The sequence below is a fragment of the Neophocaena asiaeorientalis genome, unplaced genomic scaffold (assembly GCF_003031525.2).
Source record: "Neophocaena asiaeorientalis asiaeorientalis breed wild unplaced genomic scaffold, Neophocaena_asiaeorientalis_V1.1 scaffold606, whole genome shotgun sequence".
NCBI lineage: Eukaryota > Metazoa > Chordata > Mammalia > Artiodactyla > Phocoenidae > Neophocaena > Neophocaena asiaeorientalis.
The window spans coordinates 10163459-10178283 of NW_020173687.1; the positions used below are offsets into that span (position 1 = coordinate 10163459).

The window sequence follows — 14825 nt, forward strand, 5'->3', positions numbered from 1 at the left end:
TCAGGGCTTGGCACCTTCTTGGCTGTAGCTGATCTGCCCTCCTCCCAGTTAGCACCTAGGCTTCTTACTCGAAACGGGAGCCTCAGAACTGCCATGTTTACTCATCCTGAGAGCTGAGGACCGTTTGGGACGAGGTGTGGCATTTTTCTCGTAAGCCCCAAGGTCTTGCTGGTAAGATGTCGGTGGCTGGGGGCCGTGCGGGCCTGCTGCCAGGGCTGGCTTCCGGAGGCCTCTGGTTTGCAGAACGTTGCTGACTCAGAGGCTGTTGTGTGTGTCACTAGCCCAGTGCAGCCAGCGCACGGTGTGGGGTGGCCTGGGAGGGGGCCCCCCCTTGGCAGGACGTAAAAATGCACCTCTAGGAGCCGGGCTGACCTCAGACCCACCCACTCTGAAAATTCAGAAATAGCTTCCAAGGTGAAAGTGCTTTGGTGGAAGAAGGTGGCCTGGTCACCAGTCAATTCAGTGTGTCAACCACATGTTCTCTGTGGGGTGGACTAATAGGTACTAACAATGTTAGCAGGAACAGCTGCTAACTGGCTTTTTTCTGTTAACCTGGCATCGTTCCAACTGTATGCACTGCCCGACGCCTTTCTGGGATGCACATTATTATTCCCATTTTACAGATGAGGAAACTGAGGCCCAAGAAGTGAAACGATTGACTCACATTCCGTTAGTGAATGTGGGGTACTTACAACGTGTTGGACGCTGTTTACAGCACCTGTCATGTGTCTACTCAGTTGATTCCCTCTAAAGTTGTTAAGAACCGTCATTGCCCATTTTTGGCAGGGCAGGTTCAGAGGGGGTCAGGGCTTGCCTCAAATCCATGGCAGGGCGTGGCAGGCTGGACTTGGACCCCAGCAGTCTGGCTCCCACCTGTGTGTTTCCCTGTGGCTCTGCCCTGGTGTGAGCCCCTCACTGCCGTGCTCAGCCCCTGCACTGGGCCATCTGTGGCCACCACCCTCAGACACTTACCACCTTACCAGACACAGAAAGGCTGAATCTGTGAGGTCAGTGGAGGGCAGGGAAGGGAGAAGGGGCTGTTGGCCAGAGGATCCCGGGCAGCAATTGAGGCTGGATGGCGGCAGAGAAGTGGGATTTGGGTGCACAGCAGGGAGAGGGGGGCTTTGCCGGCACAGAGCCACATGGCACGAAGGTGTGTGTGTGTTTAGGGGTGTGGAGGACACTGGGGCCACAGCAGCTCCTGCTCCTTGTTGAAACCCTGCCTCGGAGTGTGGCCTTGGGCAAGTCACTGAACCTCGGCTGCTTCGCCAGCAGATGCCTGCCCTGTGAGCACACCTTGAGATATTAGAGAGGAACGGTCTTGGGTAGAGCAGCGCTTACAGGACTGTCTTCGCTCAGGTCGCCGTAACAGAATTCCACTGACTGGGTGGCTTAAACAGCAGAAGTTATCCTCTCATGGTTCTGGAGGCCAGAAGTCTGAAATCAGGGTGCCCGTATGATCAGGTGCTGGTGAGCCTGCATGCCTTCTCGCTGTGGGCCCAATGAGTGAGCAAACAAGCTCTCTGGTCTTCTTACAGGGCACTGATTCCATCCTGAGGGCCCCATCCTCATGGTCTCATCTAACCCAAATCACCTCCCAAAGGCCCACCTCCAAATACCATCACACTGGGGGTTAGGGCTTCAACATGGCAATTTGCGGGACACAGTTCAGTCCACAGCAAGGACTGTACAGGTGAAAGTTTGATCGAGGGGTGTATATCAGGAGTTAGGGTTCTGTCTGCATGTCCTGGGAGAGTTAAGGTATCTTAGGGACACCTGGTGTAATGTCACACACACACACACACACACACACAGTCCTTGCTGGTCACTCCAGGCAGCCTTTGAGTTGGCCATCTGTGCCAGGCCTGGGCCTGTGAATCTCACTTAGAGAAATTTCGGACTGGGTCTGGTCCCGGCTTGGACCTGGTGGAATTTCTTTCCAGGCAGCTAGTGACTTCTTGGGCCTGGAAAGGGGTGGGCTGGGGAGCCCAGGGGTCCCAGGTTTATCTCGCTGTCACTCAGGCACTGGCCCTGCACCATCGTCCTCTGTCTCCCTCTGCAGGCTGGTGCGGGCGGGCTATCAGGTGGGTCCTGTAGTTAGGGCTTGCTGAGTGCACGTGGGGACGGTCTGCAGGTCAGTCAGTTCTCACACCAGACCGGGCTGAGGGAGTTGAGAGGGAGACAGGACAAAATGCCTAAGACTGATGGCAGCGTGAAGTGGGTCGGGCTGCCTCCTTACGGCACGTGGGCTTATGTCGGGCTTTGGAAACATGTGGATGTATGTACGGTTACCCTTCTTGGTTGTGGGGAGGGGGGTGGTGGTGCCGTGCTGTGAGCTGGTCGTGACACATGGGAGGACATAGAATGATCTGGAAGGTGAATTTATGGAAGGATAAGGTGCAGACTAGGCTAGAAGATTCCATAAACATCCCACGAATCTGTTGCGAGCAGCAGGGCCTGTGCTGGTTTTCGAAGGAAAGTTCACTTGAGGCGGGCCTGGGGTTTTGGACCTCTTCTCAAAGGCCTCGGGGAACTTCTGTGAGATCCCGTGACATGAGGAGAGTAGCTCGGGATGGAGATGTTTCTGCCTGCTCCACGCTCCCCCCCTTAACCCACCTGGCGTGTCTGACCCGCCTTCAGTTCTTGCTGCATACGCAAGGCTAAGGAAACGCAAATGTCTTCACGGAAATGTTTGGTTAATTCCTCCAACCTCCAAAGAGAAAGATGGCTTCCCAAACAATTAGGTATTTATTTTATCATCTCATTTGTGGTTGCAGGCTGAGCTGAACTGTGGGTTTGGATCACTGTTTCTTTCCCAAATCTCAACTGGCTGTAGTAACAAGTGCTTTTCTTTTTGCTTCTGTCTGATTTCTGAAAGGCAGCAGCGCTTGCTTTGTGGCTGATGCCTCTCAGCAGAGCTTTGGGGCCGAGGCCGTGAGGAAGCTTCAGGAGGACCAGGGGGCAAGCCGTGGTTTGTTTAGAATGCTTTCCTGCCTGTGGTTGCTGCCTTAGAAGCCGTGTGGTTGCTTGATAGGAGAGGTGCCTCTTAGCTGCATGTAGTCGGAAGAAATTCTGCTGAATCGGAGAAAAGGACCGGGCAGAGCAGCTCAGCTCAACTCAGGTCTGAGTTCATACAGTTGTCTCGTCCTCCCTCGCAGGGCAGCTTAGCTTAGAGAATGTCTGAGTTGTTTCTCCCTAGCTTGTTAAGTTGACGTGTAATCATGGAAAAAGCGGAGGATGGAGAAGATGGTAGCGCGTTCTACACAGGTCTGGAGGGACCCCAGTGTTTTCATTAAAGAACCATTAAACTGAACGTACCTTAGACCAGTCTAACCCCTATGATGCAGACGCACACAGGTTTTCTCCTCTGATGCCATCCCACTTAGAGATGTGCCTGTGCTCTCAGGAGGGTGGAAGCTAGTTGTAGAATTTGTCACGGTGACAAATTGAGTATTTTCGTATTTTATCTGTTGACAGCTTGCACTTTCGTTTTAATTATTCATGTTGATTAATCAGTGAACCATTTCCAATCCAGATCCTAAATCATCACCTAACCCATGAGACTAGCAGGACAATTCACTGATTTATGCGAGGATTGTAAAAACGTACCATCACTATATAGGTCTTCAGTGGTAGTCTCATAAAAGACCACAACAATGGGGCAGTGATTCTGGGACCAGAGGCCTCTCTGTCTTTGGGCGTGTTTCTAGGTGTCACCTAGGTAACATATCGTAAGTCGAGATGCTGCCTTCTCTCTCGATGTCTACCTCCACGTTACTAACAGCTGATCAACGGAACAGACTTCTTCTTTAAACATGTAGGGAAACAGCATTGTATTCTTGGTTAGTGGAAGAGGATTGGATTGGACTGGTCTGTCTCCTTCCACATCTTCTCTCTCATTCTTCCGTCTTCTCTACGGGCCCGTATTGCAGAGTTAGTAAACATCTGTCCATGAGTAAGCCAGCTACATCATCTCCTTCAATCCTGACAGCAGTCTCTCCAGGGAGGTATTCTGATCCCTGTTTTGTGGGGAAACTGAGGCTCAGAGAGAGGTCGTGAGACTTACACGGGTGTATTGACAGAGCGCTTTTGTGTCGAGCCCTTCTGATGCAAAACTGCATCTTAACTCAGCCCCCAGGGGAGCTTGATGATCTTACACATGTGGAAGCCCTGACCTGGGACTAGCACCCACCAAGCTGGGGCCGTTCCTGGAAGGATCACGCCATCTTTCTCTGCCTCAGTAACTTGACCTGAGAAATGGGCATCATAGCCCCAACCCCCAGAGATGGCTGTGAGGATTAAATAGGGCACCTGAACAGCCCCCTACAGAGCGGGGCGGCTCGGGGTGGGGTAAAGGTCTTAGTTGAATTTAAAACATGCCCTTCCTCTGGCTCCTGGTACCTGCCTCCCACCAGGAAATGGACGATTAAAGTGTCTGCTTCATGACTAAACAGGAAACTGCGCCTCAAAAGTCTGCAGACAAACCTATCAGTTTGATGCTTTATAAATTCTCTGAACTCTTGACAAGTGAGCAGGCGTGGGCTTCCCCGTGAACGGCCCCTACTATTAAAAGTCGGGGTGCCTGGGGTTCGGCCTCGATTCAAAGGTGCTGCTCCAAGGGTGTGACCTTGGACACGTACATGGCACCTGGTCCCCCCTAAGTGCTACTTGAATGCGTACAGAGGGATAAAGTGCAAACATCTTGACTATTTTAGCACCTTGGAACTATTTTTTCCAGTGCAGTGAGGTGATAGAGGCTCTTAGTTTCTGGATGTTATTTTGAGGGTAAATCCAGAAGCATTTGCATATGGAGGGGATGTGGGCTGTGACCAAGATTGACCTGAACAACCGGAAATGGGGAGTGTCTGTTTCCTATGATGGGACGAGTGGAGCGGGAGGCAGGGGGCAGGGCGGTGATGATTGAGGCTATCAGGAGATTGGTTTGGACCGTGTTAAGTTTGAGATGCCCGGCCGGTAGTTCGATATCTAAGTCTGAAGTTCAGGGGTGAGGTCCAGGCTGAAAACATTAATTATTTGCCCACTGTCAGGATAGAGGCTTTTTTTTTTTTAAGGCCCTGAGGGAGTGGTCAGACAATCCTCTGCTCTTGGGTTTGGAACCGGCCAGTGTGGAGTAGAGACAGGCGAGTGTGATGAGGGAACTGCCTTCGGGCCACGGGCACCTGGATTTGCCAGTGGGCCTTTTTGCTTCAAGAGAGGGCCTGAAATGCATGGTCCAGACTGTGTTCAGAGCCACTACTGAGGGGTGGTTATTTTGTCCTGGGCGGCAGCAGCCTGTGACTAACGCCATCCAGTCCCAATCAAACCAACCCTATTGGAGCCCAACATGTGGGAGTCTAGGCCTGCAACTGAAGAACTGCAGAAAAGATCTCATTACTGAGTGTTCTCTGCCTTGAAGATGAGAGTTCAGAGAGCTCACGCCTTTTGAGAGACTATTCTGGTTTACCTAAGGATGCAAGTATAGTAACATCTATCTAGCAAAAGGTGGGATTACTCCCTGCAAGAAATTAATCCCAGAAAATATTTCTACCTCAAGCACTCAAAACAGACTCTGGCCTTCTACTTTGGCCATTGAAAAGGGATTGAGAAAGGAAAAGGGATTATTTAAAATTGAAGAGAAAATGAATGCCTGTTAACTATATAGCTCCTGTCTCCTTTCTAAGCGCCTTCAGTGCTCGGACTGGGCAGGGGCTATAAAAATAGTAACTTGCCAACCAGAGAAAAACAGGAAGAAAGTGTACAGTCTTATGAATTTGCATGCCCACTGAGGTTGTATCACTCGTAAGAAGGAAGCAGGGGTCAAATGAGGGAGAATTACATTTGAGTAGCTCCATCATGAAATTCTGATTTTCTGATGTGCTCTTCCACAGATGCCAGTGTTATTTTGTCTCCTTAGTTGGCCGTGATTTGAAACTGCATGACATGCCAGCAACTGAGCCATTTTGTCTTGCTTTAAAAAAAAAAAAACAACCAACAACAACCCAAACCACCATAATCTTGCTGATGAACTTTGAGTTCAGAGATCCCTATTTCTTTGTACAAAGGCCCTCATCTCAGTGATTATTACCCTGGTTTGGGGTTAATTCTATCTCAGTGATTATTACCCTGGTTTGGGGTTAATTCTGGCACAAATGTTAAGACGATATAGAATTGGGGCTTAAACTACAGCCAGAGGGTTGAGTTCTATCCTGGGTTCTCAGCGGCCCTGGGTGAAGAGCTACTCATTAAATGGATGATATTAGCATGAGTTGGAAGCATAAGAGGTCGAAGGTGATTTTTTTTTTTCTTCTCAAAAATGGTTTTGCAAATCTTTTTCAGAGCTGATAGACACACACCTTAGCTGGATACAAAACATATTATGAAACAGAATGACTGTGATCTTTGATCCAAGAAATCAAAGTTAAAGGTAATTGATATCTTCTGCCTTTTTCCTTTTGTTTTCCAGCTGTGTGTTTCCTTAACTTGAATATTTTTTTGAGTAAGAGAAAACTTTACAACCTGAAGGCCCTCTCTCATTTTCCAACATTTCCTACTCTTAAGGGCTAGACCCCACCGCTCTGTGAGGGGGAACCCCCAGGGGACATACCTGAGATTCTGGTCGGGGAGGGGAGTAGGGGTGGCGATGAGGCTCTGGGGATCTGCATGCTCTCCCAGTGGCCCCATCACCCTCTTCCAGGGAGAAGGCAGCAGCGCCAGGTTCCAGCCTTTGGCAGCTGTGCTCCTGCTCCGAGCCAGCTCCCTTTTGGTTTTGTACACTTTGCTTGGTGTTTCCAGTTAAGGAAGGCTCTCGGTCAATGGCAGGGCAGTCTGCATTGGGGAACGAGAGAGGGGGCAGGTGGGTCAGGAACCTCTGGAAGTGCCCTGTGCTTAGGTAATTTCCAGTCTTGATCTCATCAACTCAAAGCTCCACCACACTCCCGCAACCGCCAGGGGCCTTCTTGTGCACTTTGGAAGGGGTTAACCGTCCCCTTGCCCCGCACTTTCTGGATGTGAAACCAGGCTCTGGACCTGGGCTGGAGCTGGGTGTGGTTTTCCCACTGAGCTCAGTGGGGCCCCTGGCCTTAGCTGTAGATCCCCTCCATCGACTTTGGGTCCTGGGCCTGCGCAGAACTGTGCAGGGAGCCGGAGGCTCAGGGTGGAGAGGCCACGTGGGACAGTGAGGATGTCGCCTTACCTTTCTGTGCCTCAGCTGTTTAGATGCCGCTGCTGTTATTTAATTCTCTGCACAATGATTGGAATCAGGTAGCATGTGCAGTGCCCAGCACGTGGTGAGCGCTTGCCAGGAACCATCCAGCATCAGTATTGCTGGCTTCCGTGCCTCCTGATGTCCTGCTGGGCCTTGGCTCTCGGATTGTCTGTCTGTTGGTGAAAGTGGGTTTGCTGCATCATAGGCCAGACCCCGAGTCTTCTGCAGCACCACACTGATGGCTCACTCTGAAAACCCAGTTAGAACCACCATCAGCTCTCACGTCCATTAGCACACACAGCGGAGGGAGCTGACGTCCCAAACCTGGTTTCCCAGAGGGTGGGGCCTGCGGAGAAGTACCAAAACTTCCCAACAGCAGCATGAACCTTAGCAGGGGGAGGGTTTCCCTGGCACATTCCCCACCAGTGACTCTCAGACACCACCATCAACAGGCAACAGTAACATTCAGCGAAACTTGGCTGGATACCCACCCGGAGCCAGAGTCCCTCCCGAGAACTTTGCATCCGGCGAATCAGGATGACAAAAATGCAGCTGAAATATCAGCGCTGAGACTCAGCCACTTAGTCAAAGGGCCTTTTTAGTGCGCTTCGTCCCTCCCTGATGTTAGGACTTGGCAACGCTCTGACCTTGTAGGGGCCTGTGAACTCTGGCAAGCTGGCTCTGATCTGCCTGGCCTCAGAGGGGATTTACCATCATGTAACGCTTCAGACCCCACCCACAGCTTTGGGCTACAGGCCTATCAAGGCGTTTTTGTCCTTTTCACTGAGCCGCTGAAGCCTGACCCTTTTAGAAAGCTCTTCTTCAGTTCCCAAGTGCCCCCAGAGCGTGTGGGGTTGGCTGGGAGGGGAGACAAGGCTGGGGAGTCGCTTAGCAAGTGAGAGCAGTGTGATACCCAAGTCACAGGGGACGCCAAGGCCAACGGCCACCTTTCCTTCTTAGCTCCTTCCCACGTGCTTGTGGGGAAGACAGGCCTGGTGCTCAGGGCACAGAGTTTCAGCCCTGGAGTTCACTCTTGGCCTTCAGAGTAGCTTTCCCTGAGAGCAGTTAGGACAGAATGTAGAAGCATCCAGAGAACACTTCATATGCTTTCTGGTTCAGCCACCCTAGCGTCTAGCCACCTCCCGCCCCGGCACAGGTCCCAGGACTGACCAGGGCAAGGTAGCGCAGGAGAAGGGCAGCGGGTGGGACTTGCGCCTGTGTTAACTCTCAGATTCTTTCTTTTGGCCTCCAGAACACTGCCTCCCTGGTTCAGGAGCGACTCTCTGGCCGACCCCAGGCTCTCGAGGGCCCTCACACAGTCTAACCAGACTTCAGAAAACAAGCTTGAGGTTTGGGAGAGAAATAAGATGGGGCCTGTCCTCTCTTTCCTGTTGCTTCTTTCTCAAGGGATTAAGTTCCAAAGTCAGCAGTTATAGAAAGTTCCCTGGAAAGTCTTAAATTGCACCTCAAGTCTATCTGTGTGGCCTTCTGTGTGTAACCCTGAGTGGCCATTCTTCTGCAAACTGAACTTTGGGGACCTCCGAGCTCAGCTAAAAAAGTCAGCACGCAGGTGTCCGGGCCCGCAGGTGAACCAGAAAATTCCTGGGGCAGAAGTGGGATGCCAGCAGAAATCAGTTTTAAGAAATTTACCACTAATCAACCCAGAGTTGTTGGATGAACAACAATAGTAAAAGGCACTGGCTTCCCCGGATTGCCATCCCCGAAAAGTAGGGGAAGAAAACACACTTTGCTATCTTTTTCTTCTTTGCCATTGGCGTATATACTAGAGACTGGCAAACCATATCTCAGGCCAAATGTGGCCCCTGGCCCGTTTTGTTAAAGTTTTATTGGCACACAGCCATGCCCATTTGCTCACATATTGTCTGTGGCTGCTTTCATGTTTAAAAAAAAAAGCAGAGTTGAGTAAGGGGCCATATAGCTCACAGAGCTGAAAATATTTTTATCTGGCCCTTTATAGAAAAAGTTTATTGACCCCTGGTATATTCTCTCTTTATGTCTGTAGCCATTTTTTATTAGACTTGTTATTGATTTGTAACACCTCTTTATATATGGATGACCTTTGTCATACTGAATATACTACAGATTTCTTTTTTGGAGTTTTAAAGAAAAATGTATAATTTTTATATACTTACATGCGTCTGTCTTTTCTTTCTTTCTGGTTTCAGCCTTAGGTGTCAGGCTTAGAAATCACGCTGAGGCTGTAGCCATGTTCAACATCTGTGTTTTCATCACAGTGTCTCTCTGTAAGGGTAACAAAAGGTCAGGGGTGCTTGTGGCAGACTGAACACCACTGGCCTCAATTCCGTTCCAAGAAAGTGATGCTCAGTGACCACCTTAGCCACTCAGCACACAGCCTTGTCTGCTCCTTAACTTCGCAGAGGCTGCTCTGGCCTTTTCCTGACACACAAAAGATGCTGAGGATTCCGGGGCCCCAGAAGAAAGGTGATGGCTAGCAAACCTCATAGCACAATCTCTTTACCTATATGGTGGAGCCATATAATGTACAGGTTAATAAAATGGGGCTATGGATTCAAATCCTGATCCCTCCCCTTCACCTGCTGTGCCAAGTGACTGCCTGTCTCTCTTTCTCCATCTGTAAAACGAGGACGACGGCATGACTAGGTTTGGTGTGAGAAGTAACTCAGTGCTTGGTTCAGCACCTGGCACGTTGTTACCCCTGAAGAAATGTGAATGGCTTACATTCTTCTGTGGAGAAAAAGCTCCAGGCAAACAACAGACCAAAAACCCGTTTGTCAGTTGGATAATAGAAAGAAAAATCAGCTTCCCTAAACTAAGTGACCTAGGCTGACGGTGTGGGGTCCTCATGGTGGGCTAAGATGCATGCATTAGGCACCTGCTGTATGCATGCTGCTATGCATGGTACAGTGGGCATACAAGCAACTCAAATAACATGGCACAGGGGGGCAAGCATTTTGAGAACTCAGTGTTTGCTTCTGGAGGGAGTCAGGACCCCATGTAGGAATGTGAGAAGGCTTCCGGGCAAAAGGTGATACTCAGGAAAGGGGGCAGGAGGGAAGGCAGGATTTGGGCAAGAGAGGAACCATTTGGAGAACTGCCCAGGGCCCGATTTGGGAAGAGGTGGGAGAAGAGGTGCAGAAATTGGCATAGGATAGATGCTCAAAACATTTATCGGATGAATGAAGTACTGATGGCAGTGACCTGGAAGGGCGGGTTTCAACACTCTGACCTGAGAGTCAGACCTGGGGCCAAATCCCAGAGCAGACAGTGTGACCTGAGGTTCCTTAGTCCCTTGCTAAGCTTGTGCTTTCTCAGTAATACATGTTATTGAGAGCTTTCTCTGTACCAAGGCACTCTTCAAAAGCCAGGGGTACGGTGGGGGAACAAGAAAACTAAAGCACTAGAACAGTGAACTGCCAGGAACCGGTATATGAAGGAGATAAGGAGACCAAGCACAACTGGGTGGCAGCACGTGGCACTGCCAACTGTCCCCAGGGCCTGGGGCCGAGGGGACTGTTTGAGCAGAGCCTCGAAAGAAGTGAGGGAGAAAAGCATTAGAAGAGGCGAGGGGACCAGCAAGGGCAGAGGCTTGGAGGCATGAGTGCGGGCTGGGGAGCACGTAGAACGGAAGCCAGTGTGGTTCGCTGCAGGGGGGGAGGGGGAAGGGGGAGGCAGTAGGAGGCGAGGTCACAGCGGGAACCAGATTAGGGGCAAGACAAGCCCAGAGCAGGGTGTTTGGATAAAGGAGACCTTAAGCACGTAGGGGGCCAGAGTGAGACTAAAGGTGTGACAGAGAGGAGGTGACAGGGCTGCTGAACGGGCAGACCACCTTTCCTTCCCAGGGAGAGGTTCCATGGTGACATCGGGAAGTTGATTCAAAGAAAGGGCAGCACGATGCCCCCTTTTCCCTTCCACCCAAAGACGCGAGGCTGCAGAGGTGGGACCTCTCGAGTCGGGGTGAGGGGATCGGGCAGAGACCCTTTCGGGGAACTTGGAGCCCACGTTTGTAGACCCATGTGGCTGCACTGCTGTGGCCGCCCCCCAGCTGGCGCTTCTGCCCTAGAGCTTTCTCCCCCTCCACAGCCAGGGGCACAAGCTCTGAGGTTTCAGAAAGAAAAGTTCCTCTCCCCCAGAGAGGTTGCAGTGGGCGCGAGTGGACTTCGCTTTGGGGCCCGACTGGGCGGCCGGCCGCCTCCGTACCCCGACCGCGAAGGGGTCCGATGCAGAGCGTTCCCCGAGTTTTCTAGATTCGACTGTGGCTTTCAGAAAGCCAGAGTGGTTTCCATCCAAAGGGAGGGGGAAGCTAGACCGTCTCCCACCCAACCCCTAACCTGGCCCCGAGCTCCGAGAAGGGAAACGACCCTTTGGCGAGGGCGGTGGTGCCAGTGGCTCTGCCCAGCAGTTATTTTTAGAAAGCCGAGGCCGTGGAACGTTTCCATTGAGGATTGACTCCTCTCGTTTCCTAGGTTGAGAAAACAGGAAACCCTTCAGAATCCGGGCTTTGAAAAGCTTCGCGTGAAGCCGCACTGACCCCGCCTCCCCCCTGGCCACGTGCTTTCACTCCTGCCTGGCTGTCCTCACTGAGGGCCCCCCGGGCCGCCCAGCCCTGCACACTTCCCAGAGGCCAGGCTGCAGAGGCGAGGGGTCCTGCTTCCTCCAGCTCCGGGAGTCAGCTGGTATCTGCTACACAGTCAGGGCCCAGTTAGAACTGGCTAGCCGAACACACGAATTCATCCCCGGAGTTCCTATCAGTGGATCCACTCCCACACTTTGCAGCCGGTTGTTACTCTGATACATACATTCTCATCCATTAACATCCAGAACTGTGTCACGTGCTCGTACCTATATACATATGCCCATACCAGTCTCTGAACCAACATCTGCTCTACGCGGGGGACTGTGATAATTTTCTCACTGTGTCATCTCATCTAAGCTCCTCAACAACTGTAGAAGGAAGGTCATATTTTTATACACAGTTTTCAGATGGGGAAACTGAGGCACAGAGCAGTTACATCACTAGGGTGAGGTTCAGCGAGCAAGGAAGCAGCAGAGGTGGGATTCCAGCCCCGGCCACCCGGCTCTAGAACCTGAACTCTCGAGCGCCCCTCGCACCTGCTTTCAGCACACATCTGAAGAACAGTGAGCGACGCCTGATTAGTTTCTGCCACAAAACAGAGCCCGCTGGTGTAAAGCACGATGTTTAGAGTCCAACACAAAGCGTGGGGTATCACTACCCATCACACAGCTGACAGCTACATGACACTGGTTACCTGGCCTCCCGCTAGGAGCTTGTATGTACATCAATGCCCAGCATCCTCACAGCAGCCCCCAAAGGGACACGATGATGATTCTCACTCTACAAATGAGAAAGCCGAGGCACGGAGGGGTAAGGTCACACGGCCGTTTAGTGACGGAGCCAGGAGTCAAACCCAGCATATGCAGCTCCAGAGCAGCGTGGTTTTGCTCTCTGCTTATTCTGGGACTTGCAGACTCATCCATGCAGGGGTTTTCCGGGGAAAAGCACCCCGGACCTAGGCAAGCTCAGGGTGGAGGGAGTCTGAGCCCATCGACCGTTCACCCTCACTGTTCATCTTCCATCTCTGTAGCTTGGGGATGAGGCTGAGATGAGAAAACAGAGGCGGTGGCTGTGGGAGGAACTTAGTGCGAGCACCAGGAGAGCGGAGATTCGTCTCCCTTGTATGGGACCCCAGAGGGGTCCTGCCTCCTCTTCTGCTCCCGGACCCAGCCCACACAATCCAGCTGTGAAACCAAAAGTGCACACACACACTTTAGGGCAGGTGCACACCCCTGCCTGGTGTCTGGGCAGCCTTTGAAGGCAGCTTTTCCCCAAGAACATTGAAGGAAGCCTTTTGCAAGAGCCACTATTCTAAGAGCTTACTGCCTTGATCCCAGGACCTGGGGCCTCAGATAAGTGGCCAGAGTGGGAGAGCAGAGCCAGCTCCTTGATGCCACTGGCTGGTACTGCATTCTTGGTTCCCTGCTAAATTCCATGCAGCTTTCTGGGGCAGGGGGTAATGGAACACTCCAGAGCCCCTTGAGGACACTTGGTACTTGAGAAGACTCAGAGTGTGATCCTTCACTAGTGAGGAGGGGTAAGGGGGGGTGTTGTGCTGAAAGGGATGAAGATTATGTTTACATTGATGGCTAGGCTTTGTGGTGGTCCCACCCACTCTCTTGCTAAAGGCCCTCCTTGCGAGTCGTAAGTTTTGTGAGTCATGGAGTGGCTATTTTCTGGATGTTGTAATAACAGAGTCTGGTATACAGTAGAGCACCTCAAGTGCATTCGATAACGAGAAGGAGAAAGTGTTCCTTCAATCATGCCCTGTGGCCCAGCTGCATTTCTGCCACAGCAATTTTTAAAAGTTACCATTTGGGCAATTTTCACTAACAAACCCATACCACAAAATAGCATCACGGGGGGTGAGGAAGAAGCGTGATGTGGGAAGGCATTTCTTACGTTAAAGATTGTCAGATGTATTACTGCAAAGACAAAAACATGTTTTAAAAAAAACAGCCCGGTTGTATTAGGTTCTAGAAAGCTAACCTGATCCCTGTTTTGGGTGCCCTCTCACTCGCACTTACTCTCTCTCTTTTCTTTCGTAGTTAATGAAATTATCAGGAAGGAGTTTTCAGGACCTCCTGCCCGAAATCAGACGTAGAAGAAAGCCATTAGCAAGACACCATCCGCATTGCTAACGCCGGAGCCTCCCACCGTCCTCCCCGGTACCCACCCCACCCGGAGGCTGAGCACGGGACCATGTACCGGCCGAAAGCTAACCCTCTATTCCGGAGCTCGCCTCCTCTCTGTGCATTCTGAGTCTTGTTCTAAATCCCAAAGAGCGTCTCGGTTGACTTTCAGGTGTCCCATCCAAACCTTAAGTGCCTGCTGACCCCAAATACATCCTGAACCAGACCACCCGCTGGAATGCGCCTGAGAGCTGAGAGCCTGCAGCCGGGGACTCGGGGGACGGAAAATGGGGATGCAGTTAAACCCCAGCCCTTGCCTTCACTTTTTTGGGTCACAGATACAGCTCTTGTACCTTTTGAAGGAAAGGAGCTCTCCAACAGAGCAACCAAAGGAACGTGACCCAGCTTACGTCACTGGGCTGAAGAAAAACAAAGAAGCCGGCCCATCTTCCCTAGGGATTGCCCATCCACACCAGGGATGGGCCACAGCTCAAGCTTGATTTTTAAATGTTCTGCTTCTGAATCAAAAACAGTCTGGCTCATACAAGATCACCTGTTAAAGCTTCTCGGCGTTATGACACGTGTACACTTTTTTCTTCTCCGCTTTCAAAAAGCTGGCCGGGGGGCGGAGGGGGGCCCTCTTGGCTAGCTGCCCTTCCCCCCTGCAGCACGCGGTCACGGACTAGAGGAGGTCACCCAGGCTGCCGGGTGAGCACGCATCCGCGGCAGCCGGACAAGCTTCGCGGCTTTTTGATGTTCCCGCTTTCTTTCCTCTAACAGGCCAAGTGCTTTTCCAGAAAGTACAGTAGTTGAGAAGAATCTCAAGCAGGTGCATTGAATTTTGAGAAGGAACGGCAGAAGGGCTAAAGCAACCAAAAAAAAAAAAAAAGAAGAAAAAAGGGCAGGTATTTTT

At 51.4% G+C, this 14825-nt stretch overlaps 1 protein-coding gene across 3 annotated transcripts in view; it reads left to right on the top strand.

Moving 5' to 3' along the window:
* NFATC2 (nuclear factor of activated T cells 2) overlaps positions 1-14825 on the top strand; it is a 144350-nt gene that overhangs the window by 125705 nt on the left and 3820 nt on the right. For 2 of the 3 annotated variants that reach the window (XM_024750297.1, XM_024750300.1), the window contains exon 10: positions 13829-14817. In XM_024750297.1, coding sequence (XP_024606065.1) covers positions 13829-13884 — 56 coding nt within the window. In that variant the 3' untranslated portion in view covers positions 13885-14817. Of the gene's footprint in view, positions 1-6336; positions 6425-13828; positions 14818-14825 lie in introns of all 3 variants that reach the window. The other variant, XM_024750299.1, reaches the window with a different exon arrangement.